Below are 18,135 nucleotides of genomic sequence, written 5' to 3'. Positions count from 1 at the left end.
CTAGATTATTTGGCCTTGACCTACCCTTCGAACCAAAATTTTGAGCACAAACCCTACTAAACTCAGGGTGGGGCAAGGTAGGTTCAGACCATCAAGGCCAAACTTGAACCACTACCACTGACCCTTGACCTAACCAAATTTTACGATTCAAATCACTGTAAACCTCTGAATTAAAGCCAATAAGACCTCAACCACTGGTGCACTAAAATTCACAATATTTGAGAATATCATTACAAACTCTTCAAGTGAAAAGGGTAGAATTTGGTTTCAAACAAACCGATAGAGAAATACTTGTAAATTTCTTGCACATTCAGATTCAATGTTTATATTGCATGCACACTTTCAATTACCGGCAAATATCATTATGAAGAACTCGATGAGGGAGATGAAGAACTCGGAAAGAGGAGGAGAGGAGGAAGAACCAGAGGAGGAGAGACTACAGAGGCAAGTCTCTCCGCCTCAAACGCGGGGGGATTTTGGGTTTTTCTTTTTGCATGGTTAGGAAAAAGAGAATTGAGCATAAAAACTGAATAATGCACACAACATATAAAATTTTTGCACCAACTTCTATTAAAAGCTTTATTCAACTTTGCCTTTTGAAACAATAACAAAGTATAGATCATTAGCCGAAGACAACTATCATACAGATATTGAATATAACATCAAGGCCAGAAACTTGTTCTTACTTTAGACTGCTAGGAACTGGACAACATAAAATTGTTGTGGACCATTGATATTTCATTGGTTTTCTATACAAAAAAATAGATAAAATTGTTGGTGAGGACAATAACAGTATGATAGAAACAAATGAATAATAATGATCTTCAACTAATGACTTGAGCAAAAAACAATAAGAACGACAATAACAATCTCTAATTTCTTTGTTAGGACTTAGGAGTAGGATTATATGTGAACCAACAATACAGAATGTATCATATGACACCAATAACCAACATGACATAAATCCCATAATCATTGATGAATCCACTGTGGGGCCAAAGAATCGATGATGAAGATGAAGAAGTGGAAACCAAGGTTAAAATGAAAACAATCGATTCAAGTCCAAAACATGAAAACAATCACACAATTCAACAATTAAAGTCCATGATCAAATTTCTCCAATGAGCACCCAAAGGAAATTAAAGTTGAACTCAAACGAGTGGATAACGAACTTGAAATTGGAAATTCTTGTTTTCTGTCAAATTCATACTCAACAAGAGAGGGAGCTTGCGGCTTCAATTGCAGATAGACGGCGAGATTGAAGGAGAGAGGCGAGAGAGTCGTTTGCTTTAGGGCTTAACCTTTAGTTGTAGAGGAAAGAGTGACAAGCTTGCTTTAGGGCTTGAGAGAGTCAAGAGAGACGATAGAGGTGAGCAAGACAAGTGTGATTTGGGAAGCAACTTTTAGGGTTTTTGATAATAAAATGAAGATGATTTCAATACCCCCATTCACCGTCAGTTGCTCCATTGTGCCCTGCCTTTTCACATAAAAGTGTGCTCGTGATTTGGAGCTTCTTGGGCACAAGCAAAATGTGTGCCAATCACCTGATTGAGCACATTTTAGATGAACCAGCATATTTTTGTTTGGACCGGTTTGTCATACAAGATTTTGACAACGTCTATACCAAAATGGGCAAATGACACAGAATAAATGTGCTGGACAGGTTGCCATACGACCCCCAACAGGCCATTAGTCACGGTCACAGTGCCATAAGGGTGACAATTGTTAAATTGGTATTTAAAGGAAGAGAACTAACGTTCTGATCTAAATATTCTAATCAGCGTAATCTCTTTAGTTGTACTATAGATTTGGAATTTTCGGTTAGAAGCAGACGAGGTTTACCTTTTTCTTCTTCCTCTCATTGGTAGTTTCGTTTCCTTGTCTTTAACTCAAAAATTCAACCACAAGAAAGCTCTGATTTTCTACGGTTCATTTCACTTCAGGACAACAATGAGACATTATTTGGCTTGAGCTTGAATTTCCAGCTCTGGGTCGATCAATTCTTGGGATATCGGAGGGTTCTATCGGATTCCCCGAAATCCGGAAATTGTTCGGGGGATTTTGATCGTTTGCGGGAATATCACCTGTCTCTGAGGTAATTCTATAATTCAATCTTATTTTCCCATCGATTTGTTTTCGGTTTCGCAATCTGACACCTTGTAGTGATTTTGGTTTGTCATTTTGATATGGGTTTTCTAGAACTGGGGGAAATTTTCATTTTTTGAAAATGATGATTTTTTTGATCGTTTGGTCTCCTTTTATGTCTTTTTTCTAATTAATTGATCTTGATATTGGACGAAAAAGCTTTCGATGGATAAGTATATCATAATTGAACCTCTACGATCTTCGATGGTGGAAGATGGAGAAGTCGGGGGTTGTACATGAAGTGCATGCGAATCTGTAGAACCATTTTGTGTACATTGAAAACCAGAAAAGAAGCTTACCGAAAAAGAAAAAAAATAACCAGAAAAGAATGTTGGGTGGATAAAAGAACTAAATTGATCATTCGGCAAAGGATTACATGCATTTGGGGACTTCTACCTTTGTAATATACCGTTGCTAAAAAAATTCTATTTATGGAACTAAATTATACCTTCCCATAATTTTTCTTTTTTCAACAACAGCTAAATCTTCTGAGGTTTTGGATTTTTATTCAGGTGTGCTTATCAAGTCATGAATCTCAGGTTTTCAACTATATATTTATCTAGTCTTTTATATTGAACTAATTTCTATATCAAAACTTTGCTTGCGATTTGGTGAGAAGAAGGTGTCACACCCTCTAAACTTTGTGGAAGTTATTTTCTTTTCATCAAAATATTACTATTTGTTGGTTTCATTACAAATTAACGTGAAGATGTTGAGGATTTCGTTAATATCTTTCTCCTACAAACAAGTTTGATCTCCATATGGATGAGCACACGTGAAGCTGTACTTCTTAGGAAGAAAATCTCATGAGACACACTTGCCATTACATGATCAGATGGATCACTAACACCCACTAAATTGATACCAGGATTAAGTTGTTGGGCCTTTATGACCAAATTACATGACTAGATTATACGTCTTCCTTTTTCAAAATATACTGTTGGTTCTTCCTTGTATCATTAGAAGCTGCCCTTGAGAAGTTCTAGTTGGTTTGTGCTTAAGCCTCAACATTGGTTTGGCTTTCAGTGCTGCAATTCACAACCCTAGCAATATTTTGCTAGCTGAGAGTTTCAGCCTTGTTCTCCAATGACTTGTGATTGCAGCCTTATCTCAGTAAAATTGAATCTTAGCTCCACTTGGACCTGGGCATAGCAATTTATTGATCCTAAGGTGTCCCTCAGCAAATTTGCTAGGTGCTGGCTGACGAATTGCCAAACTGTGACATATAAAGTATATTTTGATATGCAACTGATTTGTGTAAAGATTAAATTAATATAGAAGAGGATGGAGACTGCCCCAAGTAGACAGAAAAGTTTGTGTAGATGTGAAAAGGAAACCATTGGATTTTAATGAAGGTGACAAAGTCTTCTTAGATAGCACCAACAAAAAATGTGATAAGATTTGGTAGGAAAAAGAATGCTAAGTTCACAATACGTGGGACCATTTGAAATTCTGGAGAAGGTTGGGACAGCAGCATATATAGACTTGCATTGCCCCCGAGGCTGTCCAATATACATGTGTTCTATGTGTCAATACTAAAGAAGTATGTGGCGGATCACGCTGATCTTATACAGTATGTATCATTGCAACTAAAGGAGGATCTCTCATATATGGAAGGGCCACTTGGAATATTGGACTTCCACAAAGATGGGCACCATACTCGCAATATTGGTGTTTTTTAATGATTTGTATATAAGATAATTCTTGTGTGATAAATGATAATGCAAAGCAGATGATTGAAGTATATGCCAATGCAGTTCCTTTATACTTCTATTGGTAAGAGAGCTGTCTATAACTTCAGCCCTAATAAATTCTTCTGAGAAAAACGTCCCCTTTGAAAACATGGTAGCCATATATTGCCGGATGTAATCTATCTCCTTTCGACCAAATGCTTATGCTAATTTCTTCTTGAAGGAAGTCATTACAAGAAAGATGCTCGAGCATCAATCTTCCTCAGTTGAAGGAAAACCAAAGCTGGTCCACATTTTTTATTTATTTTTATGTATAGTTTCATAATGTCTTTTGATGTTTATGTTGATAAATCACTATCTGGGATTAAATTGATTACGGGGATTAAGTTGTTGGGCCTCTATTGACCTTTACCTTGTGAGCTTGAGGAATCTTATCCATAATGAATATAAAAGATGAGCCTTTGGGTGATTTCATTTCATTCAGCATCTGTTTTCATTTAACATCTCTCGTAAGTCTTGCAAATTATCATTGCTGAGATGTTGTCATGGATTTTCAAGTCATATTTTAATGCAAAACTGGAGATTTACAAGGTCTATCTCTGGACAATTAAAACAGAGTTATTTTTTTAAGATTACAGACAAATCGAATGATGCAATTAGACTGAATTTTGGCGGCCATTTGGAATCTATAATTGAAGTCTTAGGCAGCATGTATACAGTTGTGATAGAATTTTGCAATTTGGGTTGGGAACTTCAATTTTGCATTCAAACTAACATTTAGTTTGTTAACAGTTTAGATATGCAGAGCCAGCTCGTTTGTAATGGATGCAGGAACCTTCTTCTCTATCCTAGAGGAGCCACAAATGTCCGTTGTGCAATATGCAATATGATTACTCAAGCCCCGCCTCCAGGTAATAATCCTGTTAATATCTTTTTATTTGAAGAAAGAGGGAAAAAAATTATCAAAACCTTTTTCTTTTTGTTTTATTTTTTCCAGTAAAGAATATTAAGATTTAAAAAAAATCTACTTGATGCAACATAAGAGACTGAAGATTACATCTGGTGCTAATATTACTAGCTTAGTTTAGAAAACTTTCCGGTTTGATCAAGTTATTAGTTACTCTATACTAGGGAAGATTACACATACATGTAATTGACGGAAATTTTTAGCGCCTGCCCCTGAGTTACCACTTTAAATTAATGCCATCCCCTGAATTATCCAATTTATCAATCAGACCCCTATAAGGTGAAAATATATTAATGACAACCCCTAGCAGTAGGAAATCACAGTTAAATGCTGATGTAAGCAAGTTAAACTTTTCAAAAACACAAGAATAACTTTGAACGGAAAACCTTATGCTCGACTCGTTTCTTCATCTTCTTCTAGTGTTTGTGACATCTTCCCTCCCCAGTTGTAAATGCTCTCAAAGTTTGGGAGATATGGCTCATGAGTAATGTTTGTAAACATAAGATGTAGTGGTAAAAAAGAAGTGCTTCTTCATCTTCCTTTACCGTTGGCAACTTTTTCCTCTCCCGATTGTAAATCTTTACAAAGATGTAGGATATGGTATCATTTTTGGAATTGTGTTTTTTGTTCTACTTTTGGTGCAAGAAAGAGAGAGGAAGACAAGCTGAGACACATACATCAAATTCCCACTGTGATTTAATGTAAAGCCAAGCAAGCTGTTACTTGAATTACAAGAACAGGGAATTATGTTTGCAAAGTACTACTTCTGTTGATGAAACGAGATACAGGAAATTATTTGGGTCCAAGCGAGAAATCAGCTACTGAAGTCAGAGAACAGATCAGACAGATGATGATATGCCAAACTTAATTTAGATTAGTTGGATTTTTTGAAAACCAATATGATAGGAAATAGGACAGTGTTAAAGTTTAAGGAGAAATTCTCATAGCTTTCAAAACGTTGGTCAGATAACAGTGAAGTTTTAATTGAGATCTCCTTATGGTCTAAACTATTGACTGATGATTTGTAAATTTTCATGTTTTGAAGGGAGTGTGACAGGGATGGGTTGTAGGGACAACAGCTATAGCAGGGGTTTGATGGCCAATCTTCTACTTTCATTGTTACAGACCTTAGAAGGGCCTGCTACGGTGTGCTTTCACGGTGATATAATTAGGAGAATAGGAAAAAGGAGGAAGGGAAAGTTCATTTAACACACACACACACACACTCTCATGCAGTCTCTCTTTACTAAGCTTATAGTAGAACAAATAGGCAACAACCCTTGCATAAGAAAATATGAACCCTCAAAAATAGAAACCAGCTGAAAGAGGAAACTATGATACTGAGGTAATGCTGGGAAAAGGGAAAGCTACCAAGAGATTCCTACATCATCTACCCAAGCTATTGAAAGAATTAAAATAATTAAAATAATTTATTGTTAATTCCAGCCCTTCCCAAACCAGAAAACTGGTTTAGGGCCAGCGCTTGTTCTAGGTCTCTGAAGTGGATCATGTTGGTCTAACCAGGCTAAGGCTACTGCATCATTCTCCTTATGGTGAAGTAATATAGGTGTTGAAAAGAGACTACTCTTCTTCTCCACTCTTTTGCTTTCACCTTTCTCCTTGCTCGACTACATTCTTTAACTTCCAGTTGTTAGCTACTTGGGGGTTTTGTTTGAGTTTGGTCTGCATTCCTTTTCACCACCTATTCTCTTGTATATTTAAATCTTTTGTCCTTGCATCCCGTATTAGTCTCTAGTTTTATCTTTTCAACTGCAACTCCACTGATTGCAATCTGTTCAACCCTTTGCAAGGAGATGTACCCAGGTTTACCCTTGGTAAAGATGCCAGATGGTTGATTGTTTGTCTTGACAAAAGAAGTACAGATGTAGTGGGAGTAATTCTTCTCTTTGATGAATTGCCTGTCCACCTCACTATGCTTTGTGCTATCGTGTTGCATAGGATTGTGGGCTTTATTTATGGCTGCCTTGTTATAAGATTAATGTATAATTGGTGCTGCATTTTTTAACCCCAACTCTTGGACTTGCCTCTTCATCTGTTGGAGTTCACAACTCCATGGGCCATAGCCCTAAACTCAACCTGCATAGATTGGGCCTCAACAGGTTGTTTCTTGTTCCTATATGTGACTAAATTACCACCTACAAATCTACGATATCTTGATGTAGATCTTTCATTCAAAACTGAACCATCTTAATCCATATCACTTTAGCCCCCAATTCTCAAATAATTGTATAGTACAGCCTTTTCATGGGTTGGACTTCAAGTTCCTGAGGATTCACTTGGATGTTGCTGTCAGTTTGGATATGATGCACCAACCAGTCTTCTGATGGAGAAGAAAACATCAGCAGCTGCAGCTGCTTTAAACTTGAAGACCCTCTCGCTTTGCAATCAACAATTCTATTAATCAAATCTTTCTAGTCTTCCCATAAATAGGGACGTTGTGATTGGCTCATTACAAACTCAAATCCCTCCTGAAATGGAAATCCTAACTTTAACTACGACAAGTTCGGTAACACACTGCAAAAGAACTAACTATTAGCTAACTCAAATCTTTTTTGGATAACCTAACTGCTAGCTAACCATGTAGCTGACCCAAACAAACCTCTATCTTTAAAGAAGTCCATTGATTAAGTTAAAACAGATGATGAGTCCTATTACAAGCTAACATAAGAAGTTAGAAGACCTACATGCTACATATTCTTGACTGACCGACTAATTTTAATTACGTCATGTGACTCTTAAGTGGTTACATTACCTCTGAAACAAAATTAAACTTGTTAAATGCTGATTTTGGTAATCAACTCATTTACCCATATTTTAGTTCCAGTAAGTTGTCTGACAATGCAACCCAGGGGCCCAAGGCCCATAATATATGTAAACCCATCCCTAGGCTATTTCCTAAGAAAGAAGCCCAATTTGGTGCTGGCTCTGCATCATATACGGCCCTGTTGAAGCTGCTATGATTTTGTTACTAGCTGTCACTTATAGTGTATTTTTATATTTTTGCTTTGGCTACAATTTTAAGGATTTAAATGGAATGTTTAATTTCTTTTATTTTATCCTAATCTGTTGAGAATAATTTTTTGGTACTGTTGCACATGCTAGGCATGGAAATGGCTCAGATTGTGTGTGGCGGTTGCAGAACATTGTTGATGTATAACCGTGGAGCAACAAGTGTGAGATGCTCGTGCTGCCATACGATTAACCTTGCAAGACCAGGTATCCTTCATGGACCCTTTTTCTGGAGCATACAAAATATCAATGCCCTCTAATTAGTAAATAACTGAGAGATTCCAAAGCCTGTTTTTCTATTCTTGTGGTTGTAAGCCAGTTCTTTCATCCAACCACATTTTTTAGTGTATTTTTTTAAATAAGGTTTTCTTTTTTACTACATCATTGGAACTTGTAGTTAGAAGGAATCTGTATGTCATCAAGAGGATAAAGGAAGAAGGGTCATCTTGACCCTACAGGCCACATTTGTATGGGATCTATGCTCATTATTGGATGAGTATCCTACTTCTAAGGAGTTATATGGAAATATGACACAAGATGGATGACACTATTACAATACATTTCCTTTTGCTTGCTAATTTTATATTTTCATTTTACCACCAAAAGATTGTACAGTTAGGATCCTTCTGTCATATTAGTTGGAAGTTACTATTATGATATGTTTCTTTTTCCTTTCCCCCTTGCCATCAAGTGATTGGACAGTTAGGATCCTCTTATCAATTTTCTTTTTCTCGCCTATGAATCAGTGATGCATCTTCCTGGGTGGGTCAATAGTTCTGATATCTGTCCTTACTGACCCACAATGGTGGATTCTTCAATCTGTTCTTTTTATTCTTTGTGCACAGGTTTCTTCATCTTTGTAATTTATTTGGTGCAAGATGAATTAAAGTTCCTTCTCCTCTCTCTGCTTCGCCCTTGTCTTTTTCATGATTGGTTTTGTCAGAGTCTAATACAAATCTTCCTTTATGTCTGAAGCATCGAACAATGTTGCTCATGTGAACTGTGGCCAATGCCATACAATGCTTATGTACCCATATGGTGCACCATCAGTCAAATGTGCAGTCTGTCAATATGTTACAAATATTGGGGTAAGTTCACGTGTATCATTTGGCTTTTTCCATTTTTTTCATTATCTATTGTTTTTTTGGAAATAGCATTTGAAGACCAGATTCAGAAGCAGAACATTGAAGACTGTAGGATTCATCCAATTCCCTTAACCTATTTAGATTGCACTACCTTGAGGAAACAACATCAATCATCAGTGGTTACATAAGCATGTTCATTTTCTCATTTGATCTTGTGAAAGAGGTTTATTATTAGTAAATATGGAAGAAACATACTCTTAATGATGCTGTTCAGACATTATGATTTTTTGAGCTGATTTCAGTCTATCATTATCTCATCATAAACATGTTGTCATAGGGCTCTTATCTAGGGATTTTTAATCTCATTCATAGTCAGTATAAAATTAACTGAGGCAAGTGACAATGTCAGTATTTAATTACTATTTATCAGTAGTCTATTAATATAATATTGGAGAATGCGGTGATAAATCTATTTATTAATTTTTAGATTGTAATGTCATCAAATTTTGGTAAAATGACCTGTAATTAGTTATTGCATTCTGTTGTCGTCCATTGGTCGCAGTATATTTTTAGATTAACATTTTAATCATGATATTGCTGTCTCTTGTATTTAAAATTTGAAGTTGGAACAAATTATGGTCAGTGCTTTTTAAGCTGTCAATTATTTGGTTAAGGTGGCGTTTGGTTCCGCAATTCCTTGGAATCCGCTTCAGAATCATGTTTCTAGGGAATCATGAGTCTATGGAATTAGGTTCTGTAGAATCATATTTGAAAAAATAAAAAAACTGTTTGGTTACCCTGATTCTGGCAAGTGAATCTGTTTGAAAAACCATTTGGTTACCTTGATTCTGAAAGTGAATCTGTCTGAAAAACTGTTTGGTTACCCTGATTCTGAAAGTGAATCTGTTTGAAAAACTGTTTGGTTATCCTGATTTTGTGAGTGGATTCAACTTGAATCACTTTGAACAACCATTTATTACTGGGTTGAGGGTTATTGAGAGGAAGAGGAAGAACTCTCTTGCTCCCCCTTTCTTGGTTAGTTAAGATGAGATGACAATTTTTTCCTTTAGTTTGGATATATTTTTTTCCCCTGTTAAGGGTAATATATAATTTTATATAAGTGTAACTACATTATATAAAACCTAGCAAGACCAAAACTTGATGAGAGTACCAAATTAAACAAACCACCACCACCAACAACTTGATGTACTGGGTCCAATGTTGCATGGTCCTATAATTTAAGATAAGAGGTCTAACGAACACCCAGTTTAATTAGGATCCCTTTCATGCTCCTGGCTAATGTCAACCTCTTGGATCTCTTTCCATTTATAGCCAACCTGCCATTGGCTATAAATCTAGGGTCCATGCATTGTTATTGGCATCGCAGCGAGTGTGCAGATAAGTGAAGGAAATGAAATTAAATGGGATCAAAGTCCAGTTAAAATGATCAAACACTTAATCATTTTGTAGTGTTTAACTCATGTTAGTTTTGTATTATGCCTACATTTTTTTTTAAAATTCCATAGCTACCATTTAAGGGCCTGTAGATGACCTAAATACCCTTTTCATCAATCAAGCAAACCCTTTAATTTATGATGATGTTTAAAACTTTAAATGTATGTCCCTATATGACTGAACCATTGTACAAGGATGCCCATCTCTTCAACTGTTTTCAAGGTCAATCTCTATATCAACAAATCCATTTTTGCCTTGAATTTTGTTTTCGTTTTTCCATTTGGGTTTTCAATTTCATTTAATGGGTCAATCTTTACTTTAAATGTCTTGGCCAGATTCTTATTAGTTGATATCTAGGATCAGAATTGAACTACAGATTTGAAGAATGATTAGTGAAACCCCTAACTATTGATTTTCTGATTGAAAATGGGAGTTGGAGATTAAATATAATATATTATTTTCCCTTCTAAAACAATGCAATGGCACATTTGACTACAAAATGCAAGAGCCTCATCTGGAGAAACTTTTAATAGTGATTCAATAAGTGATTTTTTTTCTCCCTATCAAAAGGTGTGAAAATAGGAAATAGGAAAACAGGTCTCTGCTGCTGGACCATAATTAACCCTAGCAATCACTTTACAAAACAGATGGAAGGACTATTAAAAATAATTTTCCTTCGTCTCCTAGGAAACTAATTTATACAGCTATACCTATGCTCTCCTTTCAACCAATTCAAAATGAACAAATGGACCATTCTACTGTTTTGCAAAAACTACCAGGATCAAGATTGACATTGAAACCATGACCTAACAAGAGCTCTCCCAAAAGTTCTGTTTTTCAGCGCCAGATCCTGCTCCTTGTTGCTTCATAGCCAACTGATCTCTGAGTTCTTTCAAAGCTTTGTCCTTCCTCTCTCCCATCTACCACAAATAGCAGGAAACAGATACACATTGAGAAATTAGCAAAATTCAGGTGGAACAAACAATAAGATAATATTAATCTTATCAACTCTGTTTGTTTTATACATATGGCATTGGCTGGTGGGACTCACACTAGAGGATAATATCCTTCTAAGGATCGTTTACATGCTGCATATCATAGAAGGAACCAAGAAAGGGTTGGTTGGGATTACTGCAGTCAGCCATTCAACTAGAAATTGACAACCCAATTCTTAATAAATGAAGTGCTAGTCAAGTGTGGCCAATCATGTCCAAATCAAATCAAAACAATGGGACCGAACTAGTCCAGTTGAGTTAGGTTTTTGAGTTAGAGGCCTATCTGGAGAGAAAAAATATCTGGTTGTCTATGTAGCATCCAATCATAAAGACTTTTCTAGATAGATGAGGATAAAATTTCAAGTTTTCAAAACCCAATTGGAAGTGCTGAAGAGAGATAATCTTGATTTGTTTTTACCTGTTAATCCTAGAAGGTACATTCTCAGAGGACATGATGACAACAACAGGTATGTCTTTTAGAGATGAAGACTCCTGTAGAACAAAACCAGGAAAAATCTATTAAGTCTCTTTGAAAAAGAATTACTAGGTGAGAAAGATTCCTAGAATAGAGAGTAAAACAAAAAGAGTAAAAACAAAAACAAACCTTGATTTAATTGAGCAGATCATAGCCTTTCATTCCAGGCATACAGTCCATGATGATGAGATTTACTTTCCATTTCCTGTAAAAGCAATTACTGAAACATCAACCAACAGAACCCAGAAAGAAGAAGAACAAGGAGATCTGGAATTTCAGAAGCATTAGATTAATACCTGATTATGCTGTGAAGAGACAGATGGCTGGTCATCCTCATGAAAACCCAGAAATTGTCCAAAGTACTCAAGCATCATATTATAAATAGAAACATCTAACAAATATTAAAAGATAACCCATTTAATGCTTTATACTGCTACTTTACCGGAGGAGTCTTTTCAATCCTGCAACCCATCCAACCCAAAATATATTATAAATAGAAACATCTAACAAATTGAGCGTGCTCTCTAGAATTTAGCAACCAACCACAATGTCCTGTTCATGAAAAGAAAAATTGGGCAAATGGAATTCATATTCTACAATATATTTGGATAGCCATCAAGATATAACTGCAGAGAAAAAAAGAAAGAAAGCAATCTGTTCTGCCAGGTAGTCCCATTCTTACAGAATTGGTAGTACAGCAGGAGCTGCCTAATCCTAGTGTCATTTAAGAGGTGAGCCCAGAATGCATAATAGCCAGATAGAAGAAACATGGTCTTAAGCATTAGCTGGAATTTCAGGTCAATAGTGAACCACATTTCTTAACTGAAATTTGAAGAAGCAAAAATCAAATTACCTGTGCAGCTCCTTTTTTATGAGCATGATAAGTTGGTCCATTTTTTGTTCTCACCATACCAATAGTATGTCTCTGATCTCTCAAAGAATTTCCAGAATTATGCAAAGGAAACTCTCTATTTGATGATGACACAACCATAGACCCTCTGAAGCACCAGACCATGGGTCTCATGACTACAGGGGGGGGGGGGGGTTCAACTTTGAGACCCGATAGAATCATTTCTCAAACTAATGCATTAGGTATTAAAGATGACATCTTGAAGCAAAGAAAGCAAAAGAAAGGGAAATAAGTTACACACAAATTCCACATAATAAATAAATAAATAATAGAGTTTCGATATATATAACATCTTCAAGGGCCAAAGTTAAGCTAGAGAAGACAATGCACTCTCTTGGATTGACTGATAGGATTAAATACGTGATGCTTGGATTAAACAAATTCATTCAATTTAGGATGGTGGCTTTAATTTACATGGAGGTGCCTGATGCTGACTCAGAACCCAACCCCTACCCCCCCCCCCCTTTTTCTTTTCTTTGGGCTGTACAAAACAAAACCCTTGCACCCATATTTACATTAATCAACCAGACAGCCACAAAAAACCCATTCCTCACTTTAGAGCAAACAATCGTTCTGGAGTTCGATGGATTTCATGTCTGTTGGGAACATCTGAGTACGAAGATCCCAACAAAGGACAATATCTAGTCCTTTTATGCATTAAAAAACAGAGCTCTAAGGAAATCAATACATTCTTTCTATGGATTTTTTTTCCTATGTAATGCAAAACGGAGACAGACCATTCAAAGAGAAGGAGAATAAATAAATCTGTCTGATTCAAGATTACTACACAAGAAACAGGCAGAGCAAAAATAAAAGGCTTTATTTCACAAGGAAAGAAGTACAGATAACTGTGTAGATAGGTTTGATCTACCTGATTACTCAATACATGAAACCGCAATACATCCAATCCCTATCCCCATATCAGAAATCAATTTACACCTCACCAACCATAAGTTTTTTGAGCATCTACTTAACTATGTGGAATTTTTGTTAAGTTCAGAATAACCTTTGATCAAGAAAAGCGCAACATATTTCCATGAGTGAGTACAAAAAAAACACAAAATACATGTGTGATTGAAGAAAAGAAAACTTCAGTCTTCTGTTTTCTTCAAAAACAGGGAGGAAGGCAGGGAGAGTCAAATAGTGCTGTTGGGTCACTGCTACACCAGCTGGGTTCATTAATCCTGATGGCTTGTATGTATGTACCTGAGCGAGCGTGAACCAAAAATTCTGAGGATTGAAAATTTTCAGATTGATCCGAGTAATCAATCACAGCTTCACAGGGAAGAGATGTGAGTTAATTGTGTACATCAAAGATACTCTAAAACCAAATCAACAAAGACTAAGAAAACCAAAGACCGATCTTGAAGCCTTTTTAGAAATCCTTCTTGTATCTCATTATTATATTATTTTAGGTTGCACATTTTTCGTTTTCTTTTTGAACAAAGCTGAAATAGAGAATGCCGGGTGTTGTCCGAGTGTTGCCTAATCAAATTCAAAATGCAAGAATACCAAGCCAACAGTAAAACAATGATAGAGAATTAAAAACCCCAACACAAAACTAATCCAAACAGGGAAAATCAAGACTATGCAGAGACTCACCGCCTATTTCGATGCCGAAGCCAAAAACACCAAGAAAAAGTTGGGAACACTGGAGTTGCAGAGCAGAGAAGCTAGGGTTCTTCTTCCAGATCTTCTGAAAACACCACACTAAAGTTGGAGAGAAGATAGGGATCCTTCTTCGCAAGGTTGGTGGTGTTCATCGCCTTCTCAGCAGCGGGAGTGCTTCAAGTTCTCAGCAGGATTTCTTTGAGGATGGCTACGGTTTCTCAGCATCAGGAGTGAGGAGTGCAGAAGTGAGTGCTTAGCAGTAGTTGGGAGTGCTTCAAGTTCTTAGCAGCAGGAGTGAACAGAGCTTCGAGTTCTCAGTGAGGAGAGCTTCGTCTTCTGTCGAGCTTTCGTTTGATGGAAAGTGATTCTACGGAGTCACGCTCCTTTTTTCCCTTTTATATCGAGCCTGGACTTGGGTGATTCTATTTGGAAACCACCTATTGAGGTGGTTTCCAGAGAATCTCCATTTTACACTAAATTGTAGAATCACTTGAGTCCGTGGAATCATGTGGATTCCGAGTCATTTTTCAACCAAACGATTTTTCTTACCTGGAATCATGACTCTCTAGAATCTGATTCCACATGTGGAACCAAACTCCACCTAAAATATTGCTGGTATTGATATCTTCCCCCCCCCCTCCAAATAGAAAGAATATACTTTTGATACATCACTATAAGTACTCTCCCATGACTGTTCGTGCTGCAGTTCTTTGCTTGAAGTGAAATTTGTTGGGCTAAAATTTTAAATAAGCTATTTATGCCTTAACAAATTGAATACACCATTCATCCCACAAGGAATGATTATTGCCACCCATTTATTTCACAAGACTATACAATTGCTGAAAACCACATAAAAAAATTGCATATGGTGTAATGAGGGAGAATTGGTCGAATCTTTTTGCTGTAACTTGTTGGGTAATTGGCAAGACCATATCTTTGTCCAAGTAGTGGCTGTAAACTTCTCTGGTTGAGGTGGATGTTAGAATTCTACCAATATGGACCACAATTATGAAGAATCAGAACCTAGATAGAGTTTCAATCCCATACTGTATTCGGGTGTGGGTTTGGAATGTTCAGTTACTTTGTCAGCTGAGTTAACACTTCTTTGCATAAAAAAAATTAATATATTTATCTATGTTTATATATTAACGTGAAAATTTTAAGATATTAGCAAGAACATATTAAATTGTTTTCCTTAACATGCAGAAAGTTAGTGTATATGTTGATAAGTGATAGATGTTCTGCGTTCACCACCCCCCAACCCTCAAAAAAAAAAAAAGAGAGAGAGAGAGAGAAAGTAATAAATGTAATATTACTATGTTTATGATATATACAATTTTTAGCATATGAATTGCCTAACCTCTGTTGATTTTTATTATGTATATGTAATCTTCAACAATGAAATGGCCCAAACTAGTTCACTGGGTTACCTTGTAGATCTTGGTTTTATGCATGGTGCATTTTCACAGTGGCCTGGCTAGATGTGTTTTGTGATTGAGTTGAATGGCTTGGTTTTTTCCTTTATTTTGGTAATCATTGAGTGGCTTGGTGTAGTAACACTACAATTTGGACCCTGCATAGAGTATGGCTCTTCTGTGGACTAGTCAAACTCAAGAAATGTGCCTCAAACTCAATTCCACAAACGAACAAATACATAAGTGGCACACTGTGGGAGGTCTCAAAGATTATATTGTTTTTGGCTAATGTGATGCAACCATGGAGATGTTAGGGTTTTCTTGGTTACCGTCAACCATTCAGTGGGTCCAAAATAATGAATCTTTCTATGCCATGTTAATGTTGTTTTTGGTTTTTTGCATTCAAATTATCTAGTTAGGGAAGTTCTCTCACATGCATTGCAACCAATGACACTATACCTATATCAGTCTCTCTGTATTTTTAGCCATTTTATTTGTTGCAGAATAGTAATATGAGAGCACCAATCCATGGGCAGAGACCAAATGGTGCCAGCTTGCCCTCAACTTCAATGGTATTTTTTTTAATCCATGCTGTTGTTTTGGCATTTCAGAATCTGAGCAGATTTCTGACATCAATGAACTGATAAATTGTTTGTCTGCTGTGTAGTTCATGCCACAAGCCCATGGCCAAACTGTTGTTGTTGAAAACCCCATGTCCATGGATGAAAGTGGGAAGCTGGTAATCTCCTTCATTTCCGTACTATAATTTAGATATTTATTTTGAAATTTTTATATATTCAAGCAGTGTCAACCCTCACGAGCTAAACACCCACCCACCCCAGCAATTAAGGAAACACACAAACAACCCCACCCTCCTCTTTTCTGTAAGTGAGACCAAGCGCCAAAGATACTTATTGTCCAAATCTTAATGTTTCAGGTAAGCAATGTTGTTGTTGGGGTTACCACAGAGAAAAGATAAAAAACAGCTGGTATTGTGGTCAAATTCCCAATTGTAAGTAATTGTACAAGGAGGTGGAGCTGGATGTTTTCCAATATTGAGTCTTTACAGAAAAAAGAATATTGTCTGTAATGTATGTAGAGATTATGGAAGTGGAATGAACGCGATCACTTTTTTACGATGACATTGTCAAGGCTTTGTTTTGTATCAGTCCCCATCACTCTGTTAATATGTACCTATACAATTATTTATTTCTCCCCTGAGATTTCTATCCAAATCATGTTGCTTTGTTGAGGCTTATGACATTTGGTTGAATTGCTTACTCATTTTAGTTTTATTAACTTTCCAAATTGGATCGGCCGAATAGACTTTGTGTTCAACTGCAAGGTGTGTTCAGTTTTCTGTAAGGGAATGTGTTTTAAATTGCTCTTACAGATGAATGTAATCATAGGTTATGTCATCATTATCGATTGTTATCTCTGCATTGGAGAAGAGAATGGGCTGGCGGCTAGCTTCTCTCTCAATGCTGGTTTTGGATACAGGTGCAGGCAAACACTGCTTGTAGGTTGGTTTGACTGAAAAATCTTGATCAGCTTATGATGCTTTGGTTAAGTTTGAAACAGTGTAATGGGAGCTTATGTCTACAACTAAGCACTGTACAATTTCTATCACTGATGATAGAAAATGCTCCTGTATCAATCTGGTTGAGCAAATATGCCAGATTGTCTTCTTGGTAAACAAAGAGAACAAAAACTTGCTTATGTATCAAGAGGCATTTTGAGCATTTGGCTGATCAGGCTTTAAGTTGTCTGTCTTAGACAACCAGACTAGAGATGTTTGAACTCCAACCAAGCAAATTCTATGCCAGGAAATTATTGTTGTGTGTTGAATGAATTATTTATGGTTTCTCAATAAAACATTTATTTGATACATTGTAAGCCATATGGTTGAGACAGACCACCAGAGTGGTGCATGAGGTTCCCACCACTGCCTGTCTTGGGAGGGTCACGAGGATGCAGTCTTAACCCACTTTGCTAGCATTATGAATGTTTGGATTTATTACCTTGATTGCTATAAAGTCTTTTCCCAACTAAGTGAGGTTGGCTACATGTATCCTTGTTTTCAATCCGCTCTATTTGAGGTCATATTTTGATACAAGACATAAGTTATGCAATCCATTGTCACCATTCTTTTAAGGTTATCTTAAGCATGTCCCTAATTCTTTTAATTCCTTTGGTCTCAATTGAATCACTTCTCCATATGGTTTCAACGTGATCATGCCAACTCAAATGATTTTCTTTTAGTTTATCATTTATTGGAGCTACTATCACGTGTGCACGGATGGAGGTGAATAAAGTTGCTAACTGGATGTCAAAGGTTTGCTTGAGGCGGATAGAG

At 36.5% G+C, this 18,135-nt stretch overlaps 1 protein-coding gene across 2 annotated transcripts; it reads left to right on the top strand.

Annotated features, from left to right (window-relative positions):
• Window positions 1-1,765: 1,765 nt before the first annotated feature.
• On the top strand, window positions 1,766-17,134 carry LOC149005555 (protein LSD1-like). 2 transcript variants are annotated; one of them, XM_089167821.1, is made up of 8 exons: window positions 1,766-1,836; window positions 1,944-2,095; window positions 4,629-4,747; window positions 7,927-8,040; window positions 8,809-8,921; window positions 16,283-16,351; window positions 16,447-16,518; window positions 16,717-17,134. In XM_089167821.1, exons 3-8 carry the CDS (start codon window positions 4,636-4,638, stop codon window positions 16,756-16,758), a joined length of 522 nt encoding a protein of 173 aa, XP_089023947.1. In that variant the 5' UTR covers window positions 1,766-1,836; window positions 1,944-2,095; window positions 4,629-4,635; the 3' UTR covers window positions 16,759-17,134. The 2 variants fall into 2 exon arrangements, with proteins under 2 accessions (XP_089023947.1, XP_089023948.1); XM_089167822.1 differs by lacking the exon at window positions 1,766-1,836 and having other exon boundaries at window positions 1,878-2,095.
• The last annotated feature ends 1,001 nt before the right edge of the window (window positions 17,135-18,135 follow it).

This window comes from Hakea prostrata, chromosome 9, assembly GCF_041222555.1.
Source record: "Hakea prostrata isolate BN-2017 chromosome 9, UWA_Hpros_2, whole genome shotgun sequence".
NCBI classification, from domain to species: Eukaryota; Viridiplantae; Streptophyta; class Magnoliopsida; order Proteales; family Proteaceae; genus Hakea; species Hakea prostrata.
Note: the sequence above shows the minus strand (reverse complement) of the source record. Positions and strands in the feature narration are given on the sequence as shown.

Bases quoted from the DNA above. Each gene is read 5' to 3' on its own strand.
- LOC149005555 (XM_089167821.1), top strand. From the start codon at position 4,636: ATGCAGAGCCAGCTCGTTTGTAATGGATGCAGGAACCTTCTTCTCTAT. The intron at 8,041-8,808 runs GTATCCTTCATG...TTATGTCTGAAG, and splicing joins GATTAACCTTGCAAGACCAG to CATCGAACAATGTTGCTCAT. The intron at 16,352-16,446 runs GTATTTTTTTTA...TCTGCTGTGTAG, and splicing joins GCTTGCCCTCAACTTCAATG to TTCATGCCACAAGCCCATGG.